This window comes from Balaenoptera ricei, chromosome 8 (genome assembly GCF_028023285.1).
Source record: "Balaenoptera ricei isolate mBalRic1 chromosome 8, mBalRic1.hap2, whole genome shotgun sequence".
Lineage (NCBI taxonomy): Eukaryota > Metazoa > Chordata > Mammalia > Artiodactyla > Balaenopteridae > Balaenoptera > Balaenoptera ricei.
The window spans coordinates 58,482,182-58,502,313 of record NC_082646.1 but is presented as its reverse complement, the minus strand read 5'-3'; the positions used below and the strand labels follow the sequence as shown (position 1 = coordinate 58,502,313).

The 20,132-nt window shown below is 36.9% G+C and overlaps 1 protein-coding gene across 2 annotated transcripts in view; it reads left to right on the top strand.

Annotated features, from left to right (window-relative positions):
* The window catches only part of ACER3 (alkaline ceramidase 3), a 197,902-nt gene that overhangs the window by 104,758 nt on the left and 73,012 nt on the right, over positions 1 to 20,132 (top strand). Inside the window, exons 3-5 of one of the 2 annotated variants that reach the window (XM_059930750.1) lie at positions 517 to 569; positions 17,048 to 17,100; positions 19,535 to 19,616. In XM_059930750.1, coding sequence (XP_059786733.1) covers positions 517 to 569; positions 17,048 to 17,100; positions 19,535 to 19,616 — 188 coding nt within the window. The remainder of the gene's footprint in view (positions 1 to 516; positions 570 to 17,047; positions 17,101 to 19,534; positions 19,617 to 20,132) is intronic. The other variant, XM_059930752.1, reaches the window with a different exon arrangement.

Sequence of the window (20,132 nt, the reverse complement as noted above, 5' to 3'; positions counted from 1 at the left end):
TTATTGAGTCTGTTTTAAACATTTTAAACAGTTTTCGTAGAAACAGTAGCTCTCTTTTTGCAGTCATACTTCTGATAACTAAATACAGTGGCATTAACAAGTTTAGGAACAAACAGAGGTGACTGGCTCTTATTAAGCATCCACCTCAGCTATTTGGATTAGAACTAGCTAATCCAAAGGAAGTACTGAAGAGTAGCTAACCAGCTATGATCATTAAAGCTTACCCTGAGCATCTGTAATACATTTTATGCAAAAAATGGAGAATATTGATTAATCTAATAAATCACTTAGTGGAGGGAATTTACGAGAACTTGTACTTGTTTTTTTCTGTACCAAAATTTCATCAGTTATAGATAGAGCTTAAGCAGGGTCTCCTATATCCTGCCACAAGATTTCATAAATTTGTCCTAAAACTCAGTGCTTTGAAATGTCTTACTGTCTTCTCAAGTCACTCTGGCCACCCCCAAAGAATTTCATGCTAATTGTTTTTTTTTTATTTGTTTGTTTTAATTTCAGTGGTAGGAATGGGATCCTGGTGCTTCCACATGACTCTGAAATATGAAATGCAGGTCAGTAATGACGAAATTGACTTAAATGCTTATTTCTCTTAATCCAGAGACACTTCAAATTTGAGTAAAGAGCACATTACTAGAGGATGATATTGAGGCAAGAAGAAAAAAAGATGGAATTTGTAATCCCTGGAGTTTTTTACTTCAGGCCAAAGGATCCAGGTTGAGTAAGTGAAGAGGCAAGCAAATAAGTTGTCCATAGAGAAAACAAGTGAGAGCAGAATGGGTTTTTGACCACCTCTGTGCAGGCAGGTACGATTTTAGAGCAGGATTAGAAAGTAGAGTCTCATGGAGACATCTTAAGAAGATAAAATCAGTCCACCAAAGTAATGTATTCTTATTCTTGGCTGCCTACATTCCCTTATGTCTCTCTTGTGGCATCCACTTGAATGGTCTGGTCCCCAATAGCAAGGTTTTAGAGCTATGCAAGGATTTTTATTTACTGTCCTTGCTCTAAGGGGGCCATATAGCTAGTCCTCAATCTTTTAACCTCTTTGTTCCCCATCACTAGCCCAGAAACTTCTAGAATAGCACTGTCCAGTAGAAATATAATGTGAACTACGTATATAATTAAAAATCTCCAGTAGCCACATCTTAAAAAGCCACATTAAGAAGAAATAGGTGAAATTAATTTTAATAATGTATTTTATTTAACCCAGTATATCCAAAGTGTTACTTCAACATGTAATCAGTATAAAAATTTATTAATGAAATGTTTCACAGCCTGAAACTGGATGTATGTTTCATACTTGCAGTGTATCTCAGTTAAGATTAGGTTTATTTCAAGTGCTCAATAGCCACATAAGGCTAGTGCCTACTGTATTGGATAGTGCTATTCTGGAAGGATCTGTTTATACAGTAGTCTATGAATTATTAATTACAGCTATATTAAAATGTAAGAATTAATTCTTAGAATTGATTCAATATTCAACACATATTTATAGTAAGGTGTCATGTTTCCTGTGCATGCCATGCTTGACATGGAGAATACACAAATGAATAAGACACTGGTCTGACTTAATCGAGCATAGAACACATTTCTCACACTCTCTGGCTGGGAAAAAAGACTTATAAACAGTGATATAATATGGAAATTATTTTTAAAGAAGTACAAATACGCTATGGCAACACAGTGGAGCTTAGAAGAATCTATAATCGTTAAAGACATTTAAACAGAATCTGAAAGAATTTAGTTGAAACTTTTTAGGTAGCGAAAGGTGAAATGACATACTGCACTTGCACTATGACGTAAACAGAAGCAGGGAGTCATTACAATGGTGGTGTATCTGACAACAGTGATAAAGCTAGAACTTAAAATGTGTTTGAAGAAATGACAGGAATGATATTCAAAAATTTTTAACTGTATGGCAAGAATACCAGCAATCAGAATGGTGATACCAGTGAGCAACAGCTAAATAATATCCCTGAAAATAAGGCTTTGCATTTTATCATACTAAAAAATAACTAGAATTTGTCCAGCTCTAGCAATCATCAAATGCTTCCATATGTTCTATCTTAGGTAGTTATTACTCATGTTTTATAAATTCTAGTACTAGAGCTGAAAGAGGCTAGTTGATTTGACCAAAATCATTCACAGTTTATAAATGATATACACATACCACATACACACACACACGCATGCAGATTTCTTTACGCACACATACACACACACACACATCCATTCTATTCTCTGACTCTGTCCATGAGAGGACTTAGGAGCCGGGAACCCCAGTACCAAAGAGCATACCTATCATCCAGATCATTCGCCATTAAAAGGAATCTGGCTGGATTCTGAGGGTTGGGGCAGAAAAAAAGGACAGTATGATCCTGAAACATCTTTTTGTGCCAGAAGGAATGGAAATGATAAAAGAATGATGGGAAGATGTCAAAAGGATACTGAAGCCAACTTGAAGGGCTTCTCTCAAATTTGAGACAATTTGAGCATCAAAATAAGCAAGGATAGTAACAGATCATAACAGTTATTAAATCCATTGAAGACACAACCCACTGAATAAAATGGGAAATCATGAGTCCATACTAAAATAATACATGATATAATAAATGAAAGAGTAAGTGATTATGAATAAATGAATACATTAAAAGTTTGATGTTGAATTCACATTGTTTCAAAGTACATTATTACAAAATAATTATAAAAGGAAAAAGGGTAACTTTACAGTGGAGGAGACTAGCAGACAACACCTTAATCAAGCAATCAGAATGAGTATCTTCATAATGGGACAAATCAAAATTGTATGCCACCGGAGGATGCAGTGGCAAAAACAGCATCACCTCTCTGATATTCTTGCCAAAGATGCATAATCTGAGTCTAGTCATATGGAACCATCAGGCAAAATCAAATTGAGTGACATTCTACAAAACAACTGGCATGTAGTCTTCAAAAGTATCCATGGTCATAAAATTAAAAGATTGAGGAACTGTTCAAGATTGAAGGAGACTAAAAAGATATGAGAAGTAAATACACTGTGTAATTCTGGGCTGGATCCTGTGTGTGTGTGTGTGTGTGTGTGTGTGTATGTGTGTATGCTTATACTTATGATATTATTGGGACACTTAGAAAAACTTGAATGGGGTCTGAGGATTACATGATAGTAATAAATCAATGTTAATTTCCTGATTTTGTTGGTAGTATTGTGGATAGGTAGGTGAATATCTTTTTTTAAAGGTATAATTCACATATCATAAAATATACCCTTTTAAAGTATACGAGTTGTTTTAAGTATACGCACAGAATTATGGAACCATCACCACTCTCTAATTCCAGAATATTTTCATCACTCCAAAGAGAAATCCCATTCCCATTAGCAGTCACTCCCCGTTAATCCCTCTACCCTGACAGCCACTAATCTACTCTTTCTCCATGGATTGCCTATTCTGGACATTTCATGGCAGTGGATCATACGATATGTGGCCTTTTGGTTCAATTAGGCTGAAATATTCCATTGTTTGGATACAGCACATTTTGTTTATCCATTTATTAATTAGTGGATATTTGGATTGTTTATGAGTTTTTGGCCTTTATATATAATGCTTCTATCAACATTCATATACAAGTTTTTGTGTAGATGTATGTTTTCAGTTCTCTTAGGTATATACTTAGGAGTGGAATTTCTAAGTCAAAGGGTAACTCTATGTTTAACCTTTTGAGGAGCTGCTAGACTGTTTTTCTAAGTGACTACACCGTTTTACATTCCTGCTGGCAATTCTCCATATCCTTGCCAATACTTGTTATTGTCCGTCCCTTTGATTATAGCCATCCTAGTGAGTGTGATGTGGTATCTCACTGTGGTTTTTTTTCTGCATTTCCCCAATAATAAGTGATCTTGAGCATCTTTTCATGTGTATATTGACCATTTGTTTACCTTCTTAGGAGAAATGTCTATTCATATCCTTTTGCCTATTTTAAAATTGGGTTATTTGCCTTTTTGTCATTACATGGTAAGAGTTCTATACATATTCTGAATACTAGACCCTTATCAAATATATGGTTTTCTAATATTTTCTTTCATTCTGTGGGCTGTTTTTTCACTTTCTTGATAGCATTCTTTGAAGCAAAAAAACGTTTTCAATTTTGCTGAAGTTCATTTTATCTGTTTTTTCTTTGGTTGCTTTTGCTTTTGATGTTGTATGTAAGGAACCATTGCCTAATCCACGGTTATGAAGATTTATACCTATGTTTTCTTCTAACATAGTTAGAAATTAGCTTTATAGTTTTAGCTCTTACATTTAGGTCTTTGGTCCATTTTTAATTAATTTTTGTATGTGGTGTGAGGTACAGGTCTAGCTTTATTCTTTTGCATGTGGATATCCAGTTGTCCCAAGTCATTTGTTGAAAAAACTGTTCTTTCCTCATTGAATTGTCTTGGCACCCCTGTCGAAAATCAATCAATTATAAATATATGAGTTTATTTCTTGATGCTCAGTTCAACTCTCAGTTCTATTCCATTGACCTATATGTACCTTGATTACTATAGATTTGTAGTAAGTTTTGAAATTGGGAGCTGTGACTCCTCCAGATTTATTCTTTGTTTTAAAAACTGTTTAATCTATTCTGGGTCCCTTGAATTTCCATATGAATTATAGGATCAGCTTATCAATTTCTGCAAAAAGTTAGCTGGGATTTTGAAAGGGATTGCATTGAATCCATACTTTGGAGAGTATTTCCATCTTAATATTAAGTCCTCCAATCTATGAACACAGGATGTCTTCCCACTTATTTAAGTCTTTTTAATTCCTTTCAGTGATGTCTTATAGTTTTGACTTCTTTTACATTATTTATAAGTATTCTTTTTGATGCTATTATAAATGAAATTGTTTTCTTAATTTCACTTTCTGATTTCTCATGCCTGTTGTATAGAAGTACCAATGATTTTTGCATATTGCTCTTGTATCCTTGCTGAACTTGTTTTTTACCTCTTACAGTTTTATGTGTATGTGTACATAGATTTGTTAGGGTTTTTTGTGTGTACAAGATCATGTCACATGCAAATAGAGATAGTTTTACCTCTTCCTTGTGCATACAAGATCATGTCATATGCAAATAGAGATAGTTTTACCTCTTTCTTAGCAATTAGATGCCTTATGCTTATTTTTCTTGCCTAACTGCCCTGACTAGAACTTCTAGCACAGTGTTTTTTTTTAATTGAAATATAGTTGATTTACATTATTATTTTAGTTTCAGGTATACAGCATAATGATTCAGTATTTTTGCAGATTATACTCCATTATAAGTTATTACAAGATAATGGCTATAATTCCCTGTGCTATGCAATATATCCTTGTTGCTTATCTATTTTATATATAGTAGTTTGTTAATTCCATACCCTGATTTGTCCCAGCCCTCTTCCTCTCCTCTTCGGTAACCACAAGGTTGTTTTCTATATTTGTGAGTCTGTTTCTGTTTTGCATATACATTCATTTGTATTCTGGACACTGTTGAATAGAAGTGGAGAGAGCAGACATCCTTGTTTTGTTCCTGACCTTAGGAAGAAAGCTTTCAGTTTTTCACCATTAATTATAATGTCAGCTGGAGCTTTGTGTAGATGTCCTTTATTAGGCTGAGGAAGTTCCCTTCTATTCCTAGTTTGTTGAGTGTTTTTATCAAGAAAATGTGTTGGAATTTTTAAATGTTTTTTCTGCATCTCAAGATGACCATGTGGGTTTTCTTCTTTATTATATTAGTAAGGTCTAGTATGTTGATTTATTTTCATACGTTGAACCAAACTTGCATTCCTGTGATAAATCCCATTTGGTCAAGGCATGTAATCTGAGTGAATATCCTTGAAGGAAACATGCACTAAAGTACTTTGGAGTAATGGAACCTCATGTCAGCAGCTTACTCAGATGGTTCAGGGAGAAGAAAATTATTTGTATTGTACTTCAAACTTTTCTGTAGGTTGGAATTGTTTTAATATTTTCTTTTAAACAGAAAAGCAATATACATATCCTTTGACCCAGTAATTGCACTCGTAGGAATACTTCCTAAGAAAGTAATCAGAGACAGAGAAAAGATCTTCACAAGGCTGTTTATCACAGCATTACACGTGATAAAGACTTTTAAATGATCTAAATGTTTTAATAATAGGAAGATTGTTGGGAATTCCCTGGCGGTCCATTGGGATCGGTTAAGACTCAGCACTTTCAGTGCCGAGGCCCAGCTTCAATCCCTGGTCAGGGAACTAAGATCCCACAAGCTGCGCAGCATGGCCAAAAAAAGAAAAAAAAAAAAGTAGGGAGATTGTTAAATATACTATGATATATCTAAATTAAAATAATATTTTGAAGACTATTTACATGGGAAAATGTTATAGAGACATAAAACTTTATGTAATATGATATCAATTTTATAAATAATAGTGAAAAGACTGGAAGGAAGTAAATTTTGCCTCACTTCTTTCCCCTTATTACAAAGTTTGCAACCTATGGCCCCAAATTAATTATAACTCTTACCCACCCATGCAGATATCCTTAAAGCCATTGCCCCTTGCTTTTTGAGTAATATTCAGCCCACATCCAGCTCAATTATCTGCCTATTCTGTGCCTGAACTGAGTAGCGAAGTATTGCTCATAGAAATTACATCCCTTTGTTAAATGATCTCACTTTTAAATTATTGAACAGAAATCGCAAATAAGCACTCAGTGCCACAAGGCAGTGCCATTACATTTCCCGGATAATTTCACTTCCCAGAACCATTATTTCACACCTGTTCCTTTCTTTAGATTTCTTTTTACATCTCTTTTGCCTCATACCCCATCCTCCTTGCTGATATCGTCTTCCATATTTCACGAGAATATAGACAGAATCAGTCAAGAACTCCCTCATCTTTCTATCACCACCTTCTTCCTCCTATTATTATGGAAGAAATGTATCAAATCCTTTGAAAGCCAGTATCCCCTTCCTGGGGCTCTAAATTTATCCCCTCCCTCCTACTCAAAGACTTCACTCCTACAGTTACATACCCCACCTCAGTCTCTTGCTCCACCACAGTCTTTAGGAAGTCACTACATTCAGTCACTGCCATCTGCATCAAACATGCTCAAACAGTTCCTATCTTTTAAAAATTATTCCTCCATTGACCTTGTGTTCAGCCCTAGCTCTTGAGTCATTGTTCAGTTCCTTATCACATCAGAACCATTTGATTATTTCCTCCCTCTCTCCACTCACCTCCCTCTCTTTCCCTCCCATCCCAGTTAGGCATCTCTTCCCTTCACTTCACAGAAACTGCTTGTCAAGGTCAACAGTGACCTTCATCTTGCCAGATCCAATAGACACATTTTTATATTCTTCTTATTTGACCTCTCAGTAGCATTCCACACGTTGTTTGCTTTTTTCTTCATGAAACATTTGTCTTGGCTTCCCAGTTTTCCTTGTTTATGGAAAAGGAAATTCCCCTAGCTTTCTTCCTTACCTCACTGGCTACTCTTTTGTCCTGGGCTACCTTCTCTGTATTCTCTCCTAGGTGATCTTATATAATCTCATGGCTTTGAATGTGATCTATATACTGATGATTCAAAACATCTATCTTCAGTTCTAACCTAACCTTTTAGCTCTAGATTTGTATATCCAATTGTATGTTTGACATATCATAGAAATCTCAACCTTTAATATGGACAATATATAATTCTTTATTTCTTTTCCCATACCTGTTCCTTCCTGGTGTTCCTCTGTGATGCCATCACCCACCCATTTGCTGAAGCCAAAAACCTAGACTCATCCCTGATTTCTTTCTTTCCCTCATCCCTCACATTTAATCTGTTCTTCTGGTTTTACTTTTAAAATATACCTGGATCTGCCTACTCTCCCTGTTTTTACTACTCCTACCTTAGTGTAAGGCATCACCGTCCCATTTCTTGACTACTGCAGTAGTCAGCCATTGCCTCTGCAATCAGCCAAGGTGATCTTTGAAACTTTAAATCAGGTCATGTCATTCCCCTGCTTAAAATTCTCCAAGGGGGACTTCCCTGGTGGTGCAGTGGAAAAGAATCCACCTGCCAATGCAGGAGACACAGGTTCGAGCCCTCCCTGGTCCAGGAAGATCCCACATGCCGCGGAGCAACTAAGCCGGTGCGCCACAACTACTGACCCTGTGCTCTAGAGCCTGCGAGCCACAACTACTGAGCCTGCGTGCTGAAGCTACTGAAGCCCACACACCTAGAGCCCATGCTCCACAACAAGAGAAGCCACTGCAAGGAGAAGCCCACACACCACAACAGAGAGTAGCCCCTGCTCGCCATAACTAGAGAAAGCCCTCCCGTAGCAACGAAGACCCAATGCAGCCAAAAATAAATAAAATTAAAAAAGAAAAAAACCACTCTCCAAGGCATCCATTTGCATTAAAGTGAAATCCAGATTCTTTACCATGGCCTACATGATCCAATCCAGCTCTAGTTCTGCAGCTTCAGTTTTTACAATTCCTTTGCATTGTTCACTACACTCTAGCCACACTGGCCTTGTTGTTCTTCAGACAAGACCTCATGGCCTTTGTAATTGCTATTTCCTCTGCCTGCAATACTTTTATCGCAAATTTTTGCATGTCTGGTCCCTTCTGACTCTTCAATACAAATGACATCTATTCAGACATGCTTTCTCTGACCATTTTATGTAAAGCAATCCCTTCCGTGAATTGCTTTTACTTTATGTCTTTCATAGCACTTATTGCTATTCGAAATTATCTTATTTGAACTTTCCCCTACTAGAATGTAAACTTGAGAGCAGGTATCTTACCTCTCTTAAATACTGCTCTATCTTAGCATATAAAATAGTGCTGACATATGCACAATAAAAACATACATGGAAGGGAGGAAGAAAGGGAGGAAGGAAGGGCATTTAATTAATCACACGAGTGAATGACTAAAGAGTTCTATTGAAATATTAAATTGTAGTTACCCCTGGTTTGTGGGGTTACAGGCAATTATATTTCTTTCTCTCTGCATTTCTATATTTAGCAAGTTTTCTACAATCAATATGAAGTACTTTTATGATAAGGAAAATACATGTTTATGTTTGTTGTAAAGAAAGGAGACTTTAAAAGACTCCAGAGTTTCTGTGGAGGAATAGTAATACTAATAAGCTAATCAGAATACCCTTCATCCTAAAGCAGACTGCCTCCTATTATTGGGGACATTTAACTCAGTTTTGAGTTTTATTTATGTGGCAAGATTATTTTATTTTCCAAAGATGTTCACACCCCTATATCCCATCCCACCTGCTTTTCTTACAAGGTGACACTGACTCTCCTCAAGAGGTGGACTCTCTTGTTTGTTGCCCTTGAATCTGGGCAGGATTGTGACTATAGTAGACCTGAAGCTATATGACATCCAAGACCGAGTCATAAAAAGCAGTACAGCTTCTGCCTAGTCTTCCTGGGGCATTTACCCTCAGAACCCAGCACCATATTGTAAAGAAGCCACTTGGAAGAGCCATGTGTAGGTGTTCTTGCTACACCTCACTGAAATCCCCAGACTTCAGCCAGCATCAACTGCCAGAAATTTGAGTGGGTGAATCTTTAGATGATTCCAGTTCCCAGCCTTTGAGCTATCCCAGCTCACAGTGAGTGAAGTAGAGATGGACCTTCCCTTCCCAACCCTGCTTTAAACACACATTAATGAGTAAAGTAAATACTGCTATTTTAAGCTGCTGAGTTTTGGGGTGGTTTTTTATACAGTGACAAATTGCCAGAAAAATTTACAAAGCTTCTAGTCTAATTCTGTGCATGCAGTATTCTCTGACATTCCCTTAACACATGTTTTCTAAGACTTAAATTTTAAAATCTCAAGGATCATTCTTGCTGTCCATTAGTCCTAAAATGTTTACCCTGGAAGTTAGTGTGTGTCTCTTCCATACATGAGGAAACAGCTGGATCAATGTGCTGAGACAAGCTGTCAGGCAAGACTAGGCATCTGAGTGAGGTGGGGCGGGAGGAATAAACTCCCCTGCTGTGCACTGATCAGATCATGACAGGAATATTGCATTCAGGTCTAAGGCCTGACCTGGCTATGTATTCAAATGAGAGACCCCAGAATGGTGAAAGAATTAAAAATCTAGTCATGATACCCAACTAGGGGAAGGAACTGGGAATGTTTAGCTTGAAGAAGAGAAGACATGTTCAGTTACCCCCACTCAGCTGTACACACCAGGCTTTCTCTCCATTCTAGTTCGTCCTTTAAACTCTCAGGCAGAGTGGCAGCTCTTCTAGGAAGCCTTCCATAGCCCCAGGGTGGCATATGTACCCCTCATGTGTTCTTCCATATCATGCTCCATGTATCACTATTACTTGCCCTTATCAGTGTTATTTTATGTATATTTATGTGTCTGACTACTCTATCAGAATGTGAGTTCCCAAGGAGCAGGGACTCTCTCTGCTTGACCTTGGCGTATCCTCTACTTTTCCCATGGATCTGGCATATAACACAACATAAATGTTTTACAAATCGGTATTTAAGGGTTGACACGTCAAAGAGGACCAGGTTTATTCTTTGTGGTCCTAGTGGGGTTAAAGACTAAGAGACATCTTGCTCAACATAGGGAATAATTTTCTGAGCCTGTAGATAGTAAGGCCTGCCTTAGAAGATCTGGAGTCCTCTGTCCCTGGAGGTACCCAAGCATAGGCTAGACAAACACTTTCATTAGTTCAATAAAATGGTTTTTGGTATCTGGGTAATAGCTATGCATAGGTAAAGATTATATAATCCTTCTTTCAAGGAATCTATGGTCTAGGAATGAAGATAATATGCTAGTGAATACAGTGATTGGAAAGAGAAAGTGATTATTAGGGCGGGGAGGTCAGAAAAGGGGTTTCACACAGAAGACTCAGACACATGTTTGAATTGCATTGTCAAAGATGAATAGGAATTTGCCAGGCCAACTAGAACCCGCAGAGTTGTGAGAGTATGTTTGGCTTCTCAGAGCCCTGCAGGTAGTACATTATGGTTGTAGCCTTGGAGTGGGAGGATGTGGTGATGATGGTGACAGTTCTACCAGTAATAATAGCTAACATTTGTTACATTATTGAGCAGGCAGGCAATGAACTAAGTGGCAGGAGATGTGGTTTGGGGAACTAACCACAGGCGCATCAAAGCCTCATGGACTTTATCCCCTGTGAACCATTATTTTAACCTGTATTTTGAGCAGAGGTGGGACACACTTTGATTTGCATGTAAACTTAATACTTGGCAAGATTGTCACCAAGATAGCATAGCATTTGGATGGACAAGATGGCCTTTGATCCTGAGATCTTTGACACTATGCTTTATCATTATTATCATACTGCTTTATCAACTTCATGGATAAATTTTACACATGCCTTATTTCATTCCCCTTTTGGCCTACACGATGGTGGTTTTATGTGCTTGCCTAACATGGCAGAAATGACATGTGACCCATTTTCCCAGTGATTGAGGAGGAGGGGAGAATCATCAGTATTGAAGGATTTCTTTAAATAGCTTCTCCATTTCTTTAATCTAAACATAACATGATCATGGATATCCCTTGCAGGTTCCCTGTCTTGTCTCCTTTCAGGATAAATTTGACTCAACAATGTTAGGCCATCATTTGTTACGCACAATCACTGAAGCGTAAGAAATGGCAATGTTGCCACTTACCTGCCTCTGGTGGTCAGTGAACCATTTCACCAGCCTGAACTTGGCTTGTTGTAGCTATAGAGAAATTGGAGGCCTGTTTTTTATTCCTGCCTAAACTGAGCACAAGCAGATATTGACAGTTCTGTCTTCAGAATGATTTGGAGCTTGAATGGTATTTTCATCAGATTTATTGTTCCTGGGTGGCTGCTGCATGGGTTCCAGTTCTTATTCTATCACTTTACTATTTGAGCATAGACATGCCACTTAATCTTGCTGAGCTTTAGTTTTCTCATCTGTCTAATGGGTCTGATATGCCTGTAGGAGTATTATGAGGATCAGTTGATTGGCATATGTGAAAGGACATCCTTATTTAATAGGATCTATTAAATAAGTGTTTAATAAATGTTAGTTTCCTTCCTTTTTCTTCAGTCAGAATGTTTGAAACCACCATTATTGATTCATTGTTAGTGATTCATTCCTGTAAGTAGTGTTAAATTATGTGTGCCTCTGTGGAGGGTAACATTTTAAGCTATTACTAACTCCTTTCTCTTGATTAATGTGTCACATTCTTGTGGCAACCAGCCAAGAGCAATACATTTGGGAGTGAGATTGAGGACAACATTAGAGAAGGGGTAGAGATAACAGGAGTGAGCAGACGGCCTTCACATAAGGGGTAAAAGGTACCAAAGAACAATTTAGAATCATAGAACTTTAATATTAAAAGAGATTTTTGAAATTTAGTCTAAATCTATAAATTTTATAAATGGAAGAATAGCCCAAGAGAGGGAAAGTGATCTGACTAGAAGTTAGGGACAAGATTAGGACCCACATTTTGTTTTGTATTCTTTTGTTGCCTTTACCTGTTTTAGGATTTTATCTTGCGTTGATGGTGGTAGGAACTTTAAGTTTTTAGGAGACTTCTCCCAGATTTTCTTTTCATCTATTCACTCATTCAACTCATTCTTTTTTGCTTTCACTAACTGATATATACAGTTATTGATAATCACAGGGAGGGTAAAATTGAAGGTAATTTCTTAGTTTTTTCTTTCTGTTTTTCTGCTTTTTCCATGTATTCTATACTGAGCATGTAATATGTTTGATGTTAGGAAAAAATGCTAGTAAAAAAAAAGAATGTATTCATGTATTTCTCGTAAGTAAAAATAAATATATTTATCCTAGAAAATAAAACCAAAAAACTATTTTGTTCACTTATAACTTTATTTATAATACAAAGACAAAAATAGCTTAAATGTTAGGTAATGTAAGCTAAGTCAGACTTTATAATGTTAACAGCAGATGTTCTGGTTATAAATACTACCCGTCTTTCTCCTTTGCTCCCTATGTCAGTAAATGAAACCACCTTACACCCAAAGCCCAAACCAAAAACCTATGATTCATCTCTGATTTCACCTCTATAAACTCTAAAACCTCTTGATTCAACTTCTGTAATAACTCTTAAATACGTCTACCTCTAGCTGTCTCCACTGCCACTGCCTTAATCCATCATCTTCAACCCAGATTCCTGTAACTGGTTCCTAATTGGTGTTCCTGCCTCCCCTATCTTTTTGTCACACTGGAATAGAAATACTCATCCTGTTTTCATTCTTTTAGCAATGTTTGCTAGGCTTTGTACAGAGTGTTAGGGATGAGATGCATAAATACAGTCCCTGCTCTTCAGATGGCATGTCACTTTTTAAACCTCTTTAATACTTCCCAGAGCTCAAGCGCATGAATTTAAACCACAGGCTTTGTGATCTGGCCTCTGCCTACCTCTCCAGACTCATCTTCAAACACATACCCCACCCCACTGTAGAACTCTGTGTTCTTTTACCAGTCATAATTTTGCTAGTTACGGTTTGAAATAAGACTTTTGTATTTATATTAACCAGCTTTTAAAATCCATGCCATTTTAACATATGCTTAATTCAATTTAGTTTCTTTAAACAAATAAACAGAAAAGCAGCCAACATCTGGAGTCCAGACCTTTCTTCTCAGCTACAAATCTGTATTTCTAGTTGTCTGATTGACATTTCCACTTGGCTGTCTCACAGGTACCTCAAACCGAACACGTTGAAAATCGTTCTTGTAATTGTCTCTGTTTTCACAATCTCAGTAAACTATGCTTACCATCAACTGAAGTGTATAGGCAAGAAGCTTGGGAGCCATCCTTGAGAGTTTGTTCTTCCTCACTTTTATGTCAAATCAATCACAAATCTCTGTTTATTTTACTTCCTGAATATTTCTCAAGTCTGTTCACCGAGGTCTATTCCGAATTCTGTTACCTTAATCCAAGTAGCAACTTTGCTTAGTCTGACTTCTGTAACCTCCTAGCTAGTCACCCCACATCCATGTTTTTTCCCTTCAGAGCACTCTCCACACGTACCTGATCTGGCACCAAATGTTTACTACTGTATTGGTCATCTCGGGCTGCCATAACAAAATACCATAGAGTAGGTGGCTTAAACAATAGACATTTATTTTTTTCATAGTTTGGTGGCTGGAAGTCCGAGATCAGGGTACCAGCATGGTCAGGTCTGGTGAGAGCTCTTCCTGGCTTGCAGGCAGCTACCTTCTCACAAGTTCTCTGGTGTCTCTTCTTAGAAGGGCATTAATCCCATCGTGAGGGCCCTACCCTCATGACCTCGTCTAACCCTAATTACCTCCCAAAGGACCCACCTACAAATACCATCAGATTTCGGGTTAGACCTTCAACATATGAATTTGTGTCTGACACAAGCATTCAGTTCATAACAACTATATTATCTTATGTATTCTTGATGTTCTAGCATCTGGGTCCTCGCTAATTAGTGAGCGACTGCCCCTCCCAGGGATAGCCAGTTCTTAGGTATAGCAAACAGCTCAACCTGGTCTGTGCCTTTCATATGCAAACTAACCAATCCAGAGCCCATTCTCTAAACCACATCTTACACTCCAGGAGGCAGTATTCCTCTGCTCTAATCACCCCAGAGCCAGGTACCAGATAACTAAAGATAGCTCCTGTACCCCAGGGCCGCCTGAAGTTATTCAAATTAGCCAGTTCTAAACCTGCTTACCCTCCCTTGCCTTGCCTTTCTTAAGGAAACCGCAATAAAGGGTCTTGCCCACACTTTTCCTCTTGCTCCTTCTGCCTCCTCACTGACCCTGGTGCTTTCCTATGCTGTCCTGCATGGCATGGCGTACCCCCTCCTCTTGGGAACTGTGAATAACACACTTTTTCTTTTTTTAAGGGGGAAAGTTCCCCCTTAATTTTTACCTCCTATTTTGTTTATTTCCTTGTTTATTTGTTTTGGCCATGCCGCATGGCTTACGGGATCTTAGTTCCCTGACCAGGGATCGAACCTGGGCCCCCAGCAGTGGAAGCATGGAGTCCTAACCACTGGACCGCCAGGGAATTCCTTTTCAGTGGCAATCATCTCCTGATCTGTTGGCTTCACCATACTTGAATAATAATAAAATTTATATTTTGAAACACACTGCCACACTTCTGTGGACTGAATTGTGTCCCCTCAAAAATCACATGTTGACTGTTTGCAGATGACATGATATACTATACATAGAAAATCCTAAAGCAACATCAGAAAACTGTTAGAGCTCATCAATGAATTTGGTAAAGTTGAAGGATACAAAATAAATATACAGAAATCTGTTGCATTTCTATACACTAAGAGTGAAGTATCAAAAAGAGAAATTAAGGAGACAATCCCATTTACCATCTCATCAAAAAGAATAAAATACCTAGGAATAAACCTACCTAAGGAGGCAAAAGACCTGTACTCCAAAAACTATAAGATGCTGATGAAAGAAACTAACGATGACACAAACAGATGGAAAGATATACCATGTTCTTGGAATGGAAGAAACAATACTGTTAGAAATGACCATACTACCCAAGGTAATCTATAGCTTCAGTGCAATCCCTATCAAATTACCAGTGGCATTTTTCACAGAACTGGAACAAAAAATTTAAAAATTTATATAGAAACACAAAAGACCCATCTAAAGATGTTTAATGTAAAGTCAGTAGATCCTGGTTCAAAACTTGAAATAAAGGAATCTTCTGTATATCATAAAACTGTGGTAGATTTACCTGCAGTAAGTCACAATATTATACCAGTTTTTTTGAACATTTATAGGTGATTCAAGTGAATGGTTTTGGAGGCAACATAATATAGAGTCCGTTCAAAATCTGGCTCTGTTACATATTAGCATGTGAGGCTCAAGAGGGGGGGAATATGGGGATATATGTGTACATATAGCTGATTCACTTTGTTGTACAGCAGAAATTAACACACCGTTGTAAGGCAATTATACTCCAATAAAGATGTGGAAAAAAAAAGTTACTTAAACCTTCTAAGCCTCAGTGTTCTCATCTTGGAATGTAGATAATAGTTCCTACCTTAGAATTGTGAAAATTTAAATGAAATAATAAATGTGAAACGTGTAATCATAAGACCTTGCACAAACGCTGTCATTTTCATTATTCCAGTAATTTACTAGAATATATCACTTTGCATAAATTCTCTTCCTTCTTCCTAGAATGCCTTTCTCTGCCATCATTTCATTTCCTGCCACCACCTTTTCTGGCTTCTTTGTGCCCCCATTTTTGGAATCTGTACTGTGTATTTAATCACATGTTTTTCATTCCCTCTACCTCACTAGACTGTGAATTCCCTGAGGGCAGTGATTATGTCTTGTATTTATCGTATCCTTAGCCCCTAACGTTGCCTGGCACATAGTAGATATATTATTAAACAATTCATCAAATGCATATCTAGTGAATAAATTCTATAGGATTGGTTTAAGTATTAGAAATAACCTATCACAACACTTAGCTGGACACTTAGTGTCCAGCTTGTAGTTTAATATGTAATAACTATAGTTGTTATTATTGCTAATAATATTATTATTTTTCAGAGACATACTTAGACATCACTTAGATTAAGTGACTTCCCCAACCATTACTATCTCTTTTTATGTATATGACTGAACATTTTATTTATCTTAGGTGCTATAGGATGGGGGGAAAATGCAAAAGAATACTGATAGGACCTATCACCTGTAGATGGTGGACATCATTCTTTCCTGGAGGCATGTTATCATGGTTTATGATACTGAATGATCCAAGCTGACCAGTGAGTCAGGCATCCTACTTAGGTGTGTAGATTAGGACAGATGGGTGGATAAGCTTCTTTGTTCAAAAACAATAAACTAAATATACACACTGAGAATAAATTAGATGATGATAAATATATGAGAATTAGTAAAAGATATCAGATAATAAGAGGTGACCATCTTAATCATTCTGATGTTTTATTTTGCATTTGCATAATAATTGCAGCTCTACAATATTCAAGTCCTGTTACCTTTGTTTCTTACAGCTATTGGATGAACTCCCAATGATTTACAGCTGTTGTATATTTGTATACTGCATGTAAGTATTTATGTTTAAAATTCATATGCTTGATATATTTTTAAATTCATGTTTGCTTCATAGGGAATTATGTAATATAACTAATCCAGTGATATTACTGGGAGATTGTAACAGTGTAGAAGATTGTAACTTTTGTGATTTCAATGTAGAGTATAATTTCTGGGAAGTTATAATAATATTGTTTATGAACTTGTTTGATCTCAAAACCTTATAGCCAATTTAGATAGAATCTTACTTAAATTAAGTAAGATTAACTAACTTACACAATTTGCCTTTCCTTGAGTTATGAATATATAAAAATTTAGGTAAAGATTTTATATATTATGCCATAATAACATTTCTCTACTTTGTACCTGTATTTGTGCTGGGCAGCACACGAAGTCATTTCTAAATTCTCACAGTTGTGCAAGATAAATAGGTATTGTCCCCATTTTATCTAAGAATATAAGCAGAGCTTATGCTTAGGTGACTTGCTTAAGGTCATGCAGTTAGTTAAGTGTCAGAGTTGGAAACTGAACTACAGGTTTAATAAACTTAACTTTTAAAATATACCTTCTGTTTTCTAGTGTTAATTCTTGAGACTTCTCTGAACCTCTTATGTGATGGTTATCTGATTCTTTTTAACAGGATCATCATTGCTAGCTCAAGAATATCTTCTAAAGATATGTAAAAATAAAAATAGTTTGAAAAAAATATATTATTAAAAAGAGCTCATCAGAAACTTCTTCTGTAAAGGGCCAGACAGTAATTATTTTAGACTCTCTGGGCCTGTGGTCTCTGTTGCAAGTCTTCAACTCTGCTGTTGTAGTGTGAAAGCAGCCATAGATAATATGTAAACCAATGGGTGTGACTGTCTTCCAGTAAATTTTATTTACAAAAACAGGCTTAGGTTGAGAAATTGCTTCCTACACTGTAGTTTGCTACCCCTGATCTAGAAAAATATTTTCAGATGACTCTTCTTAATAAGTCATCAGCCCATCACAGTCTGCATCTGTGACAAGCAGATTTAGGCAGTTAGAAAACAAGATCAAACAAGGAAATCCCATGCACCATTTTCTGAAAGCTATCCTCAAGACTGAGACTAAGGTCTTTGCTCTCCTTGACATTGTTTACTGATCTATCTTTTCTGTCAAAACTATATTTATTAAAAGAAAAATAAAGTAACAGTGAGTATTGATATGCTAATGTCCTGATGTACCTGTACCTGCATGAGACAAAGCTGAGAGCAGATACTTAAAAAGTACCCAGACAAGTACTACAAGAAAGGGAGAGCAGAAAGCAGAAGATGACTGCTTTCTTACCTCAGTTAATGTTTTGTTCCAAAAACATCCCTCTCAAGTAGTCTGGTTATGTATCTCATTAAATGAAGCAATAAACCATGGTAAAACCATCAAGCACAACATGCACACACACAAAAAGTCATCAAGTCACAGAATTTAAAGGTAAAAGAGGTCTTAGTGCTAGTAAGACTTCTCTGAATCCTTTATGTGATGGTTATCTGATTCTTTTCAACATATGATCGCCGTTACTTTCCAGCCACCTTTCTTTACAGATAGGGAAATAGGAGTAGGGTCCAATTCCTATTAATTAGTAAACTGAGAGAACTCTCCTGCTGCTTATACAAAACATAGGATCAAAGGTTGGATACTTAGATGATAGCCAAATATATGTTCATATTTACTTATTCACTGAATGTTTCCTGTGTCAGACTTTCCTAGTGACTAGGTATATGAAAAAAAGATTTTATCCCTGCACACAAGAAATTCACAGTCTGGTTGGGGAGACGGATAAGCAAAGAGACAATGGTAATAGAGTGATATTTTCTATGACAGTGTGCGTTAGTCAGGGATCATTAGTTCCAAGATGTGGAAACCTACTCAAGCCAGTTGATTTAGGAGAGATTTATTTACTGTAAGGACACGAGGGAATTATATGGCACCCAGTAGCAGGAAGTCCAGCTCACCAGAACTGGAAGGGCAACTTCTCTCTCCCTCCCTCTTTTCTCTATTCCTTCCTCTCCACATGGCTTCAAGTCTTTGTATCTGCTTTCTTTTTCTCTTCCTGCAGATCACTTCTGTGCTCACTCATCTACTTTAAGTTAGTTGCCCAAATATAAGCATCAGACCTTGAGTCCACATGGCTTTATACTTTGATTCTCTACACTTGATTCAGTCTCTGGCTCCCATACTCCAAATTTTCAGAAGAGAGCCTCTCACTGGCCCAGTTTAAGTCAGGCATCTACTCCTGGTCCCCGTAGCCTCTTGGAGGCTGTAGGCAATGTGGGTTCTCTAAGATGAGTGTGTGGTTGAGAGGAAATGATGGGCATCACTAGACCCAGGGGCATGTATACGAGTGGTAAAACAGTGTTCTATTTGTTTTCCTAGTTATGTATTCTAAAACAAGTTTCTTTCTCTCTCTCTTTTTTCTTTTTAAGGTTTGAATGTTTCAAGACAAAGAACTCTGTAAACTACCATCTGCTTTTTACTTTAGTTCTGTTCAGTTTAATAGTAACCACAGTAAGTCATATTTTATTTCTAACAGATTAAGCATGTAAACTAGCCATTTATGGAGTTTGGTACATTTTGCTTCTAGTATTTGCTTCATGCTGTTTAAACTGAAATATTTCTACACAAAACTTACTTATAGATATTGCCCCTTTGTTTCCTATTTAGGTGTTATTTCTCAACAAAAAGTTGAAACAACTTTTTAAAAAATCTGTTTTTTTGTTTTTTTGGTTTTTGTTTTTACAGAAGGGGAAAAAGTCAAAAGGCAAATATTTAGTAGCAATGGAAAACAATTAACTTTTCCTCATGGATTCACATATTACCTCCTATTTGTTAAAAAAAGAAATTGGCTCTGCTCTGCTCCGTAGGGCCTAGTGTGACTCTTTTAATGGTTAACCTTTTCCAAATAGGTTGAGATAGCCAATCACTTCTGATCCTACCCTAGCGCTTTTTTCCTCAAGTGAATTATATTTTGTATTAAGAGATATTAATTTCAACAAACTTTTATCACAAATCTACCATATCAGG